Raw genomic sequence first — 16,745 nt, 5'->3', positions numbered from 1 at the left:
AATTAACTTTCTGTGGTGAACGAATAGCCTTTGCAGGGCAGGGGTGAGCTTGATGTCCTTGGGCGGCACAATACAGGCAAAGGCCCTCCAACAAGTGGCACTGTTTCTCTTGGGTGTGAGGCGCAAACCTGCATAGGTTCACCCTCCTCAGCACTCAGGGAAGGAGGGGCGGATGTAACTGGCTTGGAGTCTTCTCGAACTCGGCGGTGCAGCTCTCTTCTGGCGTCTATCCGTCTACCCTATAAAAAACGAGCCATTAGGGCCTCGGTGTTCCATCAACAACAGACCAGGTCGAGAACCAGAAGAACACTCCGAGAAACTCTGAGGGTTCACAACAACTGGGCAGACAAACTAGCGCTCACAACAAAGAGGCGAGACAGGACGGAACTGAAGCTGAAAATGCCAAATATCACAGAACACACTGACAAAGAGTGGTGAAATCAAGCAGAAGAAATAGGGTGAGTAACGAGATAAGGGGAACAGGTGCGTCAGACAGCCGCAGCATGGACTGCTAACTGGGATCAGCTGGCACTAGAGCGAAGGGAAACCAGAGAAAATAGATTAAAATAAATCAGAGGGAAAAAAACAGGAACCAAAACGAATGAAAAGATAGAAAATAAGCAGAAATGAAAAAATTAAAAAAGGAAAAAAAATATGTAAAAAGAGAAAAATAAGGACTGATCCAGTCCTGACAGATATAAGGCATTAGGAAAGTATTAAGTGGTTATTTTCAACCGGATGCAACAAATAAGGTGACATTCAGCCAAGTATGGTGACCCATACTCAGAATTCGGGCTCTGCATTTAACCCATCCGAAGTGCACACACACAGAGCAGTGAACACACACACACACACACACACACACTGTGAACACACACACACAGCAGTGGGCAGCCATTTACGCTGCGGCGTCCGGGGAGAAGTTGGGGGTTCGATGCCTTGCTCTAGGGCACTTGATTGAATGCCATTTGCTAAATTAAAAATGTAAGGTAATGTGACAGTTCATGTGACAAAATGTTGACTACATTTTACACACTGCTAAAAAAGTGGGCTGAATGCAGTATTGTGCGATACAGTGTCCCACTTTGTTTGCATACTGAACATTTTACAACGGAGAATATCTATCAGAGATATCTTTACACTGCAGAAATATTATGACTAGTATGCTATTCTCTAAAAGCCTGAAGAGAGCAACAAGGGAAATAAAAGACAAGAGAAAACAGAAAGAGAGGCGGTGAGAGAAAAGAAAGGAGGGTTAGAGACTGAAGAGGAGAGGAGATGAAGCTATTTTTATTGACAGTGTCATCTAATTTGCTTCTTTTTATGCCTTTGTGCTAACACTTCAGTCTTTTCTACAGTATGTATGTTCATAAACACACAAACACACATATATATATTTTAATGTGTTTTTACTGTGTTGCTCATTATACCCAATCACACACGATTCTGTTGAGCTTAGGAATGAATTAGCCAATCAGAGGCATTGAGATCAGTCATCGCGTTTAGTTCAGACTGAAACTCACAGCAAAGTGCAGATATATGAATGATGTAAGTTAGAGATTCATTTATCATACCGTGTATGGACAGCTTATGAGTGCTTAAACACTTTATGCTCATTTACAGTGTTCTTTCACTGCATGATTCAGTCTGATAAAATGCATGTAGAATGCCCCCAAAATTCAAGATATGCGGAAAGAAAATGTATATATTTATATAATTTCATACAGTTAATCAATATCAGATGAAGAGAGCAATTTTTACGACAGTTATTTAATACGACAGTTCAATAAACAATAAGTTAATATAAATAGACTTCATTTTAGACACCATATTGCTTATTTTTGCTCTATTTTATAAAAAAAAAATTGGTTCTAATCAAAGCCACATCACTGTTTTGCGTCTGGTAACAGTTTAAATGAATCGGGTCAATCGTAGTTGACTATTTAACAGTTACTCGCTGCCACCTACTGCTGGTTTTAATTTCACATTTGAAGTAGCTTTTCGTTTTTTTTAACAATTTCAAATATCAAGATTAGGATTAAAATATCAAAACATTATTTATGCATTTCTAACTGCACTTTAAATGCATTCATGTCTTGCTTTAAACAGTGTGTATATGCATCTAAATGCAACTTCAGATGCAGCTTCTGTGTTTCCTCTGCGTTGCAAACATGAATTTTGTTGGTAATGGTTTTATTTGTTTGGTAACAGCCCCGAATACCGTATTATTGATTAAATGGTTTGACTGTAATTTGACTCAATTTGGTAAAAATGCCCATAAAGGGTAAAAATCATTTTAAACTTGTTGGAAAAGATTAGTTTCCGTCACTGCTGTGAACTGACCAGCACACAAACTCACAAACACACTTTATTTTTATTTTTTGTCAATATTGCACACCCCTAGGATAAATATTTAATTCTTCTTTGCGTAGTAATATATATATATTATCACTTTGCCTTTAAGATAGACTGCACCACTAAAGTCAGTCAAAGGGTATGTCAGAGCTTCAAGGCCTGTCTTTAACCCCCTCCATCCAGTCAAGAGTCAATGGTTGTGCAATAAAGCAGCTGTCAGTGATGCATGTTCAGTCTCCAGGGAGGTGCATATAAAAACACTTCAGAAATCGGATTATTTCATTCAACAGTGGTTCATTGCTAATGGAAGAGTGTTTTGACTGAATGTAATCCAAACCCTCTGTATCTGCCATGCAGAATCCATGCCACTTGAGTAACTGAAGTACAATAGTGTGTTGTGTGGAGCTGCTGTGACTCTCATGTCAGGACTGGAGAGAGAGAGAAAGCTATAGAGAGTGCATGCGTTAACTGGGTGTTAAAACAGAACGAAGACAGGCCAATATGACACTTTTACTGGTTTAGTTCAAATCTCCCTGTAAATGGATTGAGCATACATCCTCACTCCTACATCACTGTTACATAAGTGTGTGTGTGTGTCTGAAATGCATGCATCATACTCATTTCTCATCATAGAATTGCATGCACATACTGTATATATACATGCTCAAGCAGGTGTTGGGTAGGCTGGGGCATTAATATTTAACACACACATATCTGCAGTCAGAAATGTGTGTCCAACAGACAGAAGCTAATCTGCAAAAGCATTTTTACATAGGTTATATTAAAATACTCGTTTTTTCAAACAAGATAAAAGTCTCTCGCATGCGTCTGTAAGCAATATGTTTAAACTGGTTATATGTGCAGTCTAAATTATAGACTTAAATGTTACAATCGTGTATGTGTTAGAATGTTTAGTGACATCTGTGATGTAGAATAGCATGATAAACCAATTTCACTATTTTGTTACAGAACACCTCGTTTTGTGTGAAAGCTCTCCATCTTGTGGTCGTCTCGGTTATTGCAACATGTTCTGTGGAACAGACGCGTACGACTAGTTTCAGCAATAATATTACACATAACTTCCTCAACATATGACCGACGTCACTGCTCAGTCTGCATAGCTTGAGAACAAATATAGTGGTTAATATCTCAATATTGCACCAACCAAATTGTACATGCATTTCCATTTAAATTATCACTCACTTGGATATTTAACCACTTACTGTCTTTGGAAAGCTTTTTTTTTTTTTTTTCATAGCAATACATTAAAATGAACAAATTCACTTTTTTTTTTTTTCTTATTTACATGTAAAGCAGAGATTTTGTCTTTCACTTTATATATTTCCTTTAAGTACCCAATGAGATTTAAATTAATTATAAAGTAACACATTTGCTCGTTCACTCTGACTGGTCAACATTTCATCTTTTTTTAGTAAGTGTTATGTTCTGATTATGTTAAACGTGCTTTTTTATTATTATTAGCTTTTAATTAAACTCACAAACCTCCTGCAGCTCCTTCTCGGTCCCCCAGGGCCGTGCAGAGAGCTTTGGAGGGGCGGGTGCTCAAAGTATAAAAGGGGCACATGGAACAAGGCTTTAAATGCCGCTGTTCAAAATATCAATACAGCAATATATTGTGATAATTCCTTGCGGATTCACGTATCGATATGGATGGTTATGTATTGATACAGCAGCAAATGCTTTGATGCAAAGAAACAATAGAGAAGACAATTTTAAGTTTAAAATAATAATAGCTCTGGGATTAGAAACTGAAATGTCTTAAATTGTCCCAACCTGATGGCTTTTTCTTCTCTGTTTCAGCATTAATCTATTATTTTAACCATCACTACTACTCTTGCACCTAATCAATAAGTCCACCTTAAATATTGATACAAAACATTAAAAAACTGATCCACTGGAATATAGTGATTAATATTATTATTACTGTAGTAGTTGTTATTGTCTAAAATTGAACACCTTTGCAATGTAAACAAATGACAGGCTACATTTGTTATTCATATCCTTCACACTGCACTTTGATGTCAGGTATATTATGCATTTTTTATTGACACTGATATTTTTACATTTATTTCCAGATAGATATTATTGAGTTTACAGGCTAAAGTGGTCTTGCTGTTGAAAGCACTGTTGCTATTGTAGAAAAAATATATATTTGCGTCACATTTAAAATATAATTATATAATTAATTCCTGAATTGTTTTTATTTTTATAATGATAATTCAGAGAATGAGAAAACCTGAATAAGCCTAACCAGTGTTGTTATAATTATTTTTAAGGCACGCAACGTGTTAAAAAATAAATAAGTACTGTAATATAATAAAAGTTTAGTCAAATAACATAAAAAAGACCAGACCCTTCGATGCCTGTGAAACCTTTCTCCCTCAAACAGCACGCTACGCTAGTGTTAACTACAACAGGCTACACACAGCAACATATCTGCATGTTCTCACATCACACCGTTCTTGTAAAATAATAATAAGTATATAAACATCAAAATCACTTCGCTGAGAATGAAACACCACTTACCAGCTGCCACGGTTCTGAAAATATCTTTGAGCAATTAAAAATGCGCGTGCGGCGTGAGGAATTTTCCCGGTCAGGTGAAAGGTCAACATATTGGTCATTTTATTTACGACTAAATTATTATTAATAAATTGTAATAATATTATGATTGGGCGTTGACAAAAGGGTATGTTATTACAAAAAAAAAAATTCGAGGAAATTTTGCTTTGACAAAAGGGCACTTTTGGGGCAAAGGAGCAGGTGCTCAAGTGAACCGGTTCTTTCGGACAATTCGATCAAATAAACCAGCTGAAAAAAAAAAAACGGTTCACCGGTTCTTTTGCGCTCGATGTAATGTCATTAGCGATGACTGCCCTTCATTCAAGCCTTCAGTTTACCCGCGCTTATAACATAAGCACAGAATCAGTTCAGAATCAATCACCAAAAGAATCAGTTCGGTTCAGACGAGCTGTGAGTCAGTCTGCTTCACACTGATTCACACATGCGCAGCATCATCAGCTCAATGAGCGCTTCAGAACTCCTGACCTGATATTTAGATATACTATTCTTCAATAAATATATTTGTGTGACAGGTAAGCTGTGCGCAAACAGGAATATATATTATTTTTTCAAAAAAAAAAAAAAAAAAAAACCACCCCAGAGAAAAGGGCACTTTCTCTCCAGGAATAAAAAGGGCAGGTGCTCAAGCCCCCTTTGATGTCTATGTGTGCACGTGCCTGCTGTCCCCAGTTTGAGAAAGTTTGATGTAATGTAATATTTACTGCTTTGATGGAAGATTCCTTTCTCTTCATAGTTTTATAACGATATCCTACAAGATTAACCTATTTCCATTTTGTTTCAAAGTCATCAAAAGTAGTCTGATTATGTCTCCTAAAATGTATTTGTCATTGCTGCCTCACACTTTAACACAACAGCTTGGTCTTGCGGATTTCCATAATGATAAATTAGGTACTGAAGAAACAGCTCAGCATTACAAAATCATGTTTAGTTTGTAGTTTATTTGAATTTTTTTCGATTTCATTGAAATAACCCTTTTCAGAGATACACCAACTTTACATTTGCACGATAAAATACAAATGTGCGGGACATAAATCTGCTCTCTGGTTTTAGTGCAAACCTTTCCACAGCATTAAAACTAACAACATCAAGGTTACCTCAGTTTTGAAAAGACTTATACAAAGAGTACCTCAGTTTGTGTCCCACTTTAACACTGGGAGAATCAAAACAAAACCATAAAAACATCATTCTCTGTGGCCGAAAAAGAAATGGCATCCTTCTGGTATCAGCCCGACTTTTATTCGGGACATTGGATCAGTGTACACTTTAACATAGCAAATCAGCTAACCTGCAGCTGCAGAACTCCTTGGGACAACATTAGGATCCGGTTAGACCAGGCAATATCATCGATGGACAATAAAAAGAGCGATTGGCAGACAGATGCTGGAACCGTCTAAAGCTTCCTATTTTAATAGCAATGCTTTGTTCCAGACATAACGAAGAAATGAGCATACGACAGTGCAACAACAACAAAAATCAGAAAGATGAACATCTGGCAACAAGCTCTAATCTTCCTTTCAGTGAAAAAAAAAAAAAAAAAAAAGTTCACAACACCAAGCATTTCAATTCTAGATGGTCTTTTAAAGTCAGCTCTGTGTGCTGGAGAATTTGCATTTTGGGGAATTTCATTCCAAGTGAAAAACAAGTTGTGTTGAACAGGAGCTTAGGAGAAATCACTTTGAATTTAACTCTGAGCTTCTTCAGACGAGAGATGAAAACAGCTTTATTGAGTTAGGCGGGAACTCTGATTTGCACCTGTTAAATCTTCAGCAAAACTGCTATGGATATCTTTATTTTCAACGGCAGGGGAACGATTTCATTCCAATTCAATTTAGCATTAACGATTTAATGCTAATTCAGCTCTAATGAGATTCCATTCAAGAATTCAAAATATTGAAAATCTACTTCCAAAGAAATATCTTTAAACTTCCAGTGGCTTCATCAAACGCTGGTGTTTTCAAACCCAAGTCTTGTGTTTTCTTCTCAAGGTTGGCGTTAAACTGTTGCCGTCACTTTTGAGGCGAGCGTCCCTTGTGGAAAAGGTAAATTGGTCTCTGAAAACCTAGGAAAGCAAACGGAGGGTTAGAAAGGTTTACAGATTTAACATCGTAGGGAGGGATTGCAAGCCTTTCCCAGCTCTGACCTCTAGAATGGTTCTGTGATGTTGCGATGAGCTCGTAACTGGAGAAGCCCACCTCAGCAGTCAGGTACGAGGAGAACCGGTCCGGCTTCAACCGGATGCCATGGTAATTCTTAAAGATGGTCTCCTGAGAAATTCAATAATAATACAATAAAAGGCATGTAGTTTTTAAATAAATGAGAAGAGTGGATGATTCAGTGACACACATCAAACATCAAATGTCTTGCCGGACCTTATGTCTGAAACGTATGAAGACAATAAAAGTTCCTTACGGTGAGTTTCTTTCTCTTGCCGTAGGAGTTCCAGGGCTGGGGCTCCAAAATGAAGAGTCCTCCCGGCCGCAGGTGCTTGTACACCCTGTGGAAGAGCCGCTTGAGTCCTGCATCACCCCAGTTCAAGTGGACCCATTTCGTCACGCTCAAACACAGGACCACATCATACTCTTCTCTTTGCGTCTGCAGCAACAGATCATTTTCCAGCACATAGTTCCCCTGTGCAGGCCAGACAGACAGGAGTGTGAAACAGGGTCTGAATATACACATCTTTAACAGTTAGGCCGACCGCTCTCTTGTCCCTGGATGCGGCTCATTTGAGTCCAAGTCTACAGGTTTTTACACAATCAGCCTTTCAAGCTCAAGGCATAAACATTCTTGGACAGAAGCAGGTCTATGCATGTACTCCGAAAAGCGGAGCCAGGCGATCAAAAACCTGGATCATCAGATGCCATTCACATTCATCTGGGTGTGTGTGATGCAGATCGGTTACATTCACACACAACTACAAAGTTGTAAAGTTGAAAGTGCGTGATAAAGTTAGAAATAATCGCTAGGGCTGTGTGTGACGGTGGTCTACTGTAGTGCACGTCACACACTCTATAACAAGCACAATAGAGTTGTATACAAGTGTAATAACAGTAATTTAGACTATAAGCCTATGGTAATTCATGAATTACCTCGAGCAGCATACACAGCGTTTGCTTTAGATTGGCAGGGAAATAAAACTACAGTTTATGCATTCAGCAAATACATTTGTGTGTTGGTGACGGATGTTGTTGGGAAACCAAACACTGCATCACTGATCTGACACCATATAGTTCTCGAACGAATCTTTAATGTGACTCGGAACGAACGAGTCGTCTCGGGGAGTGATTCGTTCAGTAGGGCAACATCCTATAGCTTCTGTACTGAAATGAGTTCACCTTTAGTCTTCAGGTTGCTTGTTCATCACATGACAACCCCATAAGCTTTACCTATGCACTCTGACCCGGAAAGAGACTTTATTATTATTATTATTAACTCTTTATTACCTTTGTTACCACATTCAGTGTTACCGAAAATAATCCATCATGACAGAAATTCACACATTTATAAACTGGAAGCTAAAATTTGAAACCAAAAATGCATCACATAACTGTAACAGTAGATACTAATTATAATAATAATGATGATTGATGATAATAATACTGGTATTATTTATTTGAATCTCTTAACAGTTTAGCGTTCAGGGTCCTTCTAGAAAAAGACAAGACCCACAAATCTGTGTAAAGGAGGGGTTTAGAGAGACTGAATCATCTGAGAATCACTGGAACATGAGGTGCTGATAAATGCATATTTTGTGGGGAAAAAAAAGTATGTAAATACCTAAAACAATATTAGGAACCTTAAAAATGTAACACTAGGGGAACTTTAGGTCACATTTAATTAACACCTTATACAATACAGACCGTTAGAAAGCAGCTTTACACTAATAAACTGTTTTAAAACTGAAACAAATGTCATTTGAGCTGAGAAGCAGCTCTACAGAAGACAATGGTGTTATTCTTCAGCTCAGCTCAGGTCAGTGTTGATTATTTTTATACAGCACACAGAAGATGACGTCAGACATATTTGATACAGCATTTTAACGGAGCAAAACTTTCCTGTCCAGTGAACAAGAATTCCAACTCAAATAAAAAATAAAAAAAAAAACAGAAAATGTGTTTTTGGCTCTTACCTTGACAAAGGTGACGTTGGCAGGGAAATCTCCAGGAGGGAGACGCTCGGTGTTTATCTCAGGCAGAGGCGGGCCAACTATGGGTCCTCTAGAGATCTGGAGCGAGACAGGGAACGAATGCTTCCCATCAGGGAGACCAACCGATGCTTCATCTTTCCCACTCGTTCCTCCACAATCAGCCTCGCTGTTTTCAATCTCCCTTTCCTCCCGACCGACTTCCACTCCTCCTTCGACCGTGCATTCGTTCTCACCCTCCTCCTCTTTCACAACAAACCTCTCCTCGTCTTTCTCCTCCCTCTGACTCTTTTCTTCGCTCCCCTCCCCGTTTTCCCCGGAGCGTCTGGCCTGCTCCGTGTGAACCTCAGAGAGGTAGTGCCGTATATTCTGCCGAGCTGCATGTATCAGCGCTGCGTCGATATCCAGGCCCACGATCCGCGCCGGTCGCCAGTTTCTGGCGATTGTTAGAGTCAGGTGACCAGTGTTGCAACCCAGATCTAAAACCTCCTTCCCTCTGAACCACTCGGGATTCATTAGACGGACACGAGGATCCTCGCTCAGCCCAGGGTTGCGATAGCCATAGTATTTGTTATAGTTGCCGTATTGAAACTTCTTTTTGGTCTGTTGTTGGTGCTGGTTGCTGTTGCTCTGCGACCTCCAGTGGTTTGGATGCGGTTGGGACGTCTCTGGGGTGTGAGAGGGCTGGAAATGCCCCCCAGATCTCGCACCCCAGTTTCTCGTCCCATCGGAGCGGTCTGCGTTCTCCGGTCTGCTTCCGGCCCGCCTGCGTTTGCGCTGTCTGTTTGATGGAGCTGCGGTTGACGTGTCAATGGTTTTCTCCTTCGCCTCACCACCGTTTGTGGTTAAACTGGGCTTACTTGCACCCTGAGCCTCGAGTCGAGTCGAGTCCGACTGGGTTTGGTCCTCAGGGACATGCGAGTGCGGAGGCGTTACGGAGAGCGCTGTTGTTCCCTCGTCTCGTCCTCCTGCACAGCCATCAGACTCTGGGAAATCGATCGGAGTGACTATTCCTTCACCCGAGGCTTTCCCAGCGCTCGCTCCATGGTGCTTGTTCCGATGTCTTCGCCTGCCTCCGCCACTTTTCAGGGGAGACACCAACAGACTGCCGTCCCGTGCACTGGGGCAGTTGAGATTGAGCGGGTCTGTGATGTCTCTGGGTATCAGGATCTCTACGGGGTCTCTGCTTCTGGCCGGTAACGGCGAGGACTTGGGCGTCTCTGCGTTGAGAGCCCGGTTCACTTCTTCATCCAAAAGGCTGTTAAGGTTGAGAGGGTCAAAGATGTTCCCGCCCAGCAGGAAGTTGGTTGGCAGGACCGACTCGCTCTCAGAGTTGGCACGGCGGCGGCGTTTACCATAACTGGGGTGTTTGAATCCAGCGCTCATCGTGCTGCGCCGCTTACTGACTTTCTGCTGTTGAGGTTTGGGCTGCTGGGTGCCGTTTTGTGTAGACGCTTCGACCCCAGCAACCCCACTCTCACTTACAGCAGTGTTCTCCGTGCTAGCCGTTATCTCTCGCTCTTCCAGTGATGTCTCACTCCCTGCCTCTTCGCTGAGGTTAATAACTGCGGTCTTCCCGGACGGTTGGAGCGCGCTGGTATCATTTCCAGTAAGTTCTGAGCGCTGTTGGGAAGTGAGGTCTGTTTGCCCCTCACAAGATAACACAGTTTCTTTGTCAAATGACATCTCGATCATTTTTCAGGCTGACACTGGAGGAGGCATGGATCTGAAATGAAAGCGAACAAGAAATCCAAATGCACATAAAATAATTTACAAAATCATTACCTAATCAAAAGATGAAAATGCTTTCGAGAAATTCACCATTTATATTCAAACCTAAAAGATTAAGGATTTTTAAATAGGATTTGTAGCTTATACACAAGTGAGATAAACTGAAATTATTCTGACTAATGTCAGGTCCTATTTATTAATTTATGCATGCATGTAAAACTTGGAAAAATAGCATACGTATATATTCAACTTTAGGCAATTTTTGTACATATCATGTAATTTTACTTATGTATTAGTAATTTACATATCACACAATATTCAACCAAACCACAAGAGAGATCCCTAATAGTGAAGACTTAGAATTTCAGTTTACTGATTGGTTCTTAATTATAGTAGAAATTACTAAGAGTTCTACATATACTCGTTTAGGTTTTTGACTACATTTAGCTCAACAGACATTATATGAACTAAACTGTTTAATCCAAAGGCTAATTACCCTAGACAAATATATATATATATATTAAAAATCTAGAACTTCAGATAGTCAGACGAAAGAGGTGGTTTGATGTCAGCTCCTGATAACATGTGTCAAGTGTGCATGAAGAAAGTAAACGTCTGGTCAGCGTTCACGAAAGCTCCACCCACCTTCAGAGTCTCCGCCTCCAAACGGCATTCATGAATAATACACAACACAGCAGAACCAGCACGAAGAAGAGAACAGAAGAGAGAACCCAAAGACAGCTGACCAGGATCCGCGCTGAGCTCAACACACGGGGCTCGAACCCAAAACAACACGTTCAGTGGACACGCCCCTTCAACTAACGCTTTGCGAAACACTAACGTTACTTCGCAATGTCTGCAGGCTGTGTGGAGGAACTGATCACAATGGTCGCTTTCTGTTTATTGTTTTAGCCCCTAAACTACTGCGCTTACTCGGATGAACTTAATCACGAGCTGCGGAGTCTCGCTGTGTGTGGACGGGGCTTTCGGCCTTTTATATGGTTCGAACGTCTGATGACGTCGCGATAGGCAGTTGTAACAGCCAATGGTGCGCGCGTGTTCTGGAAACCCTCCTTTCACTGTCCAATCATGGAATGCGGAGGGCGGGCTTAGCATAGATTCTACTTTTTAGGTGGCCTAAATATGTGCCTGCTCATAAAAATGTCAACGTTATTAAACTGGCTTCATCGCCTCACGAATTGCTTTGCGAGCTCGTTGAACCTACCGTGTATGACGCTTTTTTCATTTTATTGCATTGTAATAAGACAGCAGGTTGGTTCGTGTGTGTTTTGGACTGCACACTTCCTCACTGGCAAGCACAAGATGCCCCGTTGCTCTTCTATCCAGCATGTAAATAAACTGCATTTTTGCCAGCTGATTGACAGACAGTATCCTCAGATGCACATTCTGCAGGTGGTTATTTATCTAGCACTAGCTTCTTCGCTTCCGCGATTGTTTTTATTATAATGTGATTAGGCTGTAAACAGAAGCTTTGTGGTTCCCGCCCCCGCGTGCGGTTGTTGTGAAGTCACTGGGATTTGTAGTCCCAGCGATCTAACTCGTGCACAATTTTGTAGTCCTCAAAGTTTTCCCCGTGTCATGCCATAATAAAGCAAGGAATATATCAGCTGAGACGTCAAAAGAATCTGGTTCCTATTGGTGACAGTTGATACAGCATTTCCCGTTTGTAAGGAGGTGGATAAATGATTTAAGTAATTTTGATAATTATTTAAGTCGCTTTGACCAGCAGAGGGTAACTGTGCATAATGGAACCTGTAAACACAGCCTATAGACTAAATTAAAACCGTTATGAAAACAAGACAATACACGTGTAAAATGTAAAGATTGTGTTTTAGTACTACAGACATTGTACTTAATAAATCATATATATTCCTACATGTATAAGCTCCTCTCTTTTATGAAATTTGTAAAAAAAAAAAAAAAAAAAAACAACACCTTTATACATAGTTGACAGTGACAGCAGTGTTCTGCAGTGTTGATCCATTTTATTTTTTCATTTTAATTTTTTTTTATTTGTGTAGTTACACATGCAACTTTATAACATCATGAAATTCAATAGAGACTATAAGTACATTGGTTTTGATTGTTCTTAAAATCTTCTGTTTATTTATTTATTGGTCCCTGAAATGACAATAACTGGAGGAATATTATATAATATAAAATAATTGTTTTATATTTTGTGTAATTACATCCAACCTTATGACCATGAGAAATTCAAGAGGCACTTCTAAGTATCATGTTTTGTTGTTGTTGTTGTTTTTAAAAAATATATAATCTTGCCATTACAAGAACAGAAAAGCTATTTTAAATTGTAATAATATTTCACAATATTATGGTTTTTACTGTATTTTGATCAAGTTAATGCATTCTTGGTGAGCAGAAGAGACTTATTTTAAAAACAGATAGATAGATAGATAGATAGATAGATAGATAGATAGATATACAGATAGATCAAATAAATCATACAAATTAACAATATTATATAGATTTATTTAGTAAAAAAAAGAAAGAAATGTGAAGTTAATTTACAATGTAAAATAGAGACAAAATAAATATAAATATATATATATGTATATACACAATTTGTATGCAATAAAGTATTTTAGATAGGAAAGTAGTGTGCAGAACAAAGAAAGAATGTGACAGTGGAGTTATAGCAAAGACTGCAGAACATATACATGAACAATAATAACAGCCGAGACACGTGAGCTGATCACAGAGCTCCTGGTGTTTCTCACTCGCCTTCACTTCACTCACTGGCTGAAGGGAGATCTGAGATCTGATGGGAAGATGCCACTAAGTGTTTTGGGTTCTGCTCACCAGGGCCTCCACACAGACTGTGTCTGGTTGTGAAACAGAGCTCGTCTCAGAGTCCGAGGCTGACAGGAGGGACTCGAGCCATGAACATGAGCTCCTGGGACTGTAGACACGGCAGGCGTCGAGAGACTGAAAGATGAGGACGAAGAGTCGCTGGAGAGTGGAGAGAAGGTGGGAGAGAAAGGGAAATGGCAGGGGACAGAGAGGTACGTGGGAGAGCTGCTTGAGTAACAAGGAGACGGTGGAGGAGAGACGGAGTATGGAGGGGAGAGGTAGGGATGCGTCATGGCCTGTCCTGTGGGATGGAGCAGAAAAGATTGAGGATACAAACTATTGGTGTAGGAAAACGGCTCGGCGTTGGCTCTCATGTGTCCTATCGCAGGGACGTCCGTCCTGCACGTCAACTCTGCGTTTGGGATCCACGGATGGTGGGCAGCTTGGCTGGAAACTCTTCCCTGGGAAAGAGCACAGCTGTAGGAGTCAAGGTGGTGACACAGGCCTTGAACGAAGCTGTCTCGCTGGGACGGCTCTACACAGTCGATGAAGCTCGCCAGGCGGGACACACACTCCTTAAAACCAGCTTTGTAGACAGGATTGGAGGGCATCTGCTTCTGGACACTGATAGACTCGGGGACTGGAGCCAAGGGTTTGTGGGGTCTCCTTGAGAGCGCAGTCGGAGCGGGGGCATCATGGGGGTCCGAGTCTTTGTTAGAGTCGCCTGAAGGTTAAGGAGAGCCGGGACGCATGGAGGTAAAAGGAGGCAAAGAAAAAGAGTATAGGTGAGAAAGAATAAGATGAGATGTTAATGTAGGGTTGTTAAGCAATGTTTGAGTGTTGTGGAGTGAATATTTGAAATCAAGAATTGAAGCAGAGTTAGAGGAGGATTTTAGGAGAAAAAAGACAATGGGTTTGGTTTATTGATCACCAAAATGAAAATTCAAAGAATGTGGTATGTGGAGTTATTTTGGGATGAGGTTGAGGAATTGAGGATAGTGAGAACAGGAGAGGAAAGAGATAGAGATAAATCAGTTAGATTCGTCAGACTCATCAACCAGCACTTCATCTCGAGTTTAACACAAATATAAGCCCTCAAACTAATGATTTATATTACAATGTGGAAGAAGCACACTCTTTTAAAGTGATTTAAGTATAGACAGAAAACTTACCTAGACTATGTCTCCCAGCTGTGGCTTTTGTCCGAATGTATTCAACAGTTAGTTCCAGAATTTCAGCCTTCTCCAGTTTGGGGTTTTGAAGTCGCTGTAGAAGTGAATGTAAATGCATTATGCTGCTGAAATATTTCATTTAATTATATATATAAAGGAGGGCTGGATAAAATAGCGGATTTGATTTCTCACCGAGTCTAGAGTGTTCTCCAGGAGCAGTGTCCTCAGCTCATCTAAACGCTGGTTAATCCGGTCTCTCCGTTTCTTCTCTATCACGGGCTTCAAGATCTAGACCAATCACGTTATATTTTACATTTAAATTGCAAAACCCTATTTCTGTTTTTTTTTTTTTTTTTTTTTTTTTTTTTTTTTGCTTTAAAAAAAGTGAACTTGAGAAGGTTTAAAATTCTAAATCCTCTTAAATGTCCATTAAAAAAGAAATATCATAGAAGAGAAACAGCGCATTTAATATCTAGGCTACTCACTCTTTTCGCTGCTCGTCGATTTGCCATTTTTGGAGTAACCATGATCTGTTGAAGAGTAAGAAAACACGTATATTCCCGTTGGTCTGTGTTCTTCAGGAAGTTCTTCTGTGGTGAAGGGGCTCGTGAACGCGGGTCTTTATTGGGGATGCTGGCTTCTCATTGGTCACGAGGTGTCAATGACGTTTCTGGCCGTATGCTCGGTTCCCGCTTATGGCTTTCTGCTCAGTTACCCCTTTAATATATTCCAAGATAAGAAACTATAAATCGATTAGGTTAACAGTAACCACACATTTTGTTCCAGGGAACTTAATTAACAGTATGCTGTAATTCGTCTTATAGATGATTTATATGTGGACATAATCGCATGAAAATAAAATTAGCATACACTTCCAAATCTTAGAAGTTTGGTTATATAAACAGTAATGAAGTCATAGAACGCTTGTGATTAAATGGACTGGTTTGTTCGTTTTATTGCGCCAATAATTCAATCCATCGCCAGTCCAATGCATTTTGAGGGCAAACTTCTTAACACTCAGTTCACCAAGACTCTCCTCCCGTCCACAGTTCACGACCTTTAACCTCGCGCAGCAAGCAGATAGGCTTCTTCCTCATTATCCAGCATTTCTTGAGTTGTGCGTTCAAAACCGACGTTTTCTTAAAAGCTCTTAACGCAAAAAAAAAATAAAAAATAAAAATGTCTCAATGCGATCAATGCACAAATGTTTTAATACTATTTTGTTTGAAACATATTTTCGTAGAACTAAAAGCTTTGTTTAAGTGCTAAGTGACTTTAGGTTTTTCTAGTGGGAACAGAATATTATAGGCTACGACAAATGTGTAAAAACGAGCACACTCACACGACCAGCACCAGACCTCCTCAAACCCCTCGGATGCGATTAGAAGTAGGTGCTCAAGGATTGTCGTGCATTGCCTTCGATGCTCAGTGCAGAAACAAATAAGCACCAAATAAACATAACTGACTGGACTAAAATTGAAATTCGTAATTAAATCTCCAGCTTGCTTAACATGCACATATTAAAGCGGACCTTTGTTCATCATTATACAGCTGTAATATGCTAGTAGGACAAAATATGCGTTTATTCCAAGTTTTTGCCTTTCCTCAGTAAGTGAAGCCTACTTACAAACAAACTGGGTAGATTACCTAACAAAGAAAGGAAATAATTCAACCTGAGAAATTTTTTTTTATTGTTATTATTAATAATATTTGTTTGTTTTTATTTGGAGAGCAAAGCAAATAGCATGTTGCAAAACCCCATTTGGTAATCCCTGATGGCATGCTTGCCAAAAACAATAACGTCAAATGGATTAAATGTTGCTCAAATTATAAAAGGTTACGTACCAGGGAACACACATACTGGTAAAAAAAAAAAAAGTATATATATATATATATATAGCCTAAAT

At 39.8% G+C, this 16,745-nt stretch overlaps 2 protein-coding genes across 2 annotated transcripts; both read right to left on the bottom strand.

Annotated features, from left to right (window-relative positions):
• Positions 1–5,877: 5,877 nt before the first annotated feature.
• On the bottom strand, positions 5,878–12,488 carry LOC113085547 (7SK snRNA methylphosphate capping enzyme-like). Its single transcript, XM_026255192.1, has 5 exons — positions 11,480–12,488; positions 9,089–10,829; positions 7,369–7,587; positions 7,100–7,223; positions 5,878–7,018 (listed from the first exon to the last, which is right to left on the bottom strand). Exons 2-5 carry the CDS (start codon positions 10,796–10,798, stop codon positions 6,966–6,968), a joined length of 2,106 nt encoding a protein of 701 aa, XP_026110977.1. The 5' UTR covers positions 10,799–10,829; positions 11,480–12,488; the 3' UTR covers positions 5,878–6,965.
• An 840-nt stretch (positions 12,489–13,328) lies between these two features.
• Positions 13,329–15,512, bottom strand: LOC113085540 (enhancer of split mbeta protein-like). The gene is made up of 4 exons (XM_026255182.1): positions 15,324–15,512; positions 15,031–15,126; positions 14,839–14,932; positions 13,329–14,390 (listed from the first exon to the last, which is right to left on the bottom strand). Exons 1-4 carry the CDS (start codon positions 15,363–15,365, stop codon positions 13,672–13,674), a joined length of 951 nt encoding a protein of 316 aa, XP_026110967.1. The 5' UTR covers positions 15,366–15,512; the 3' UTR covers positions 13,329–13,671.
• Positions 15,513–16,745: the final 1,233 nt, after the last annotated feature.

The sequence above is a fragment of the Carassius auratus genome, chromosome 5 (assembly GCF_003368295.1).
Source record: "Carassius auratus strain Wakin chromosome 5, ASM336829v1, whole genome shotgun sequence".
In the NCBI taxonomy this organism is placed as follows: domain Eukaryota; kingdom Metazoa; phylum Chordata; class Actinopteri; order Cypriniformes; family Cyprinidae; genus Carassius; species Carassius auratus.
This window is presented reverse-complemented; position numbering and strand designations above follow the sequence as displayed.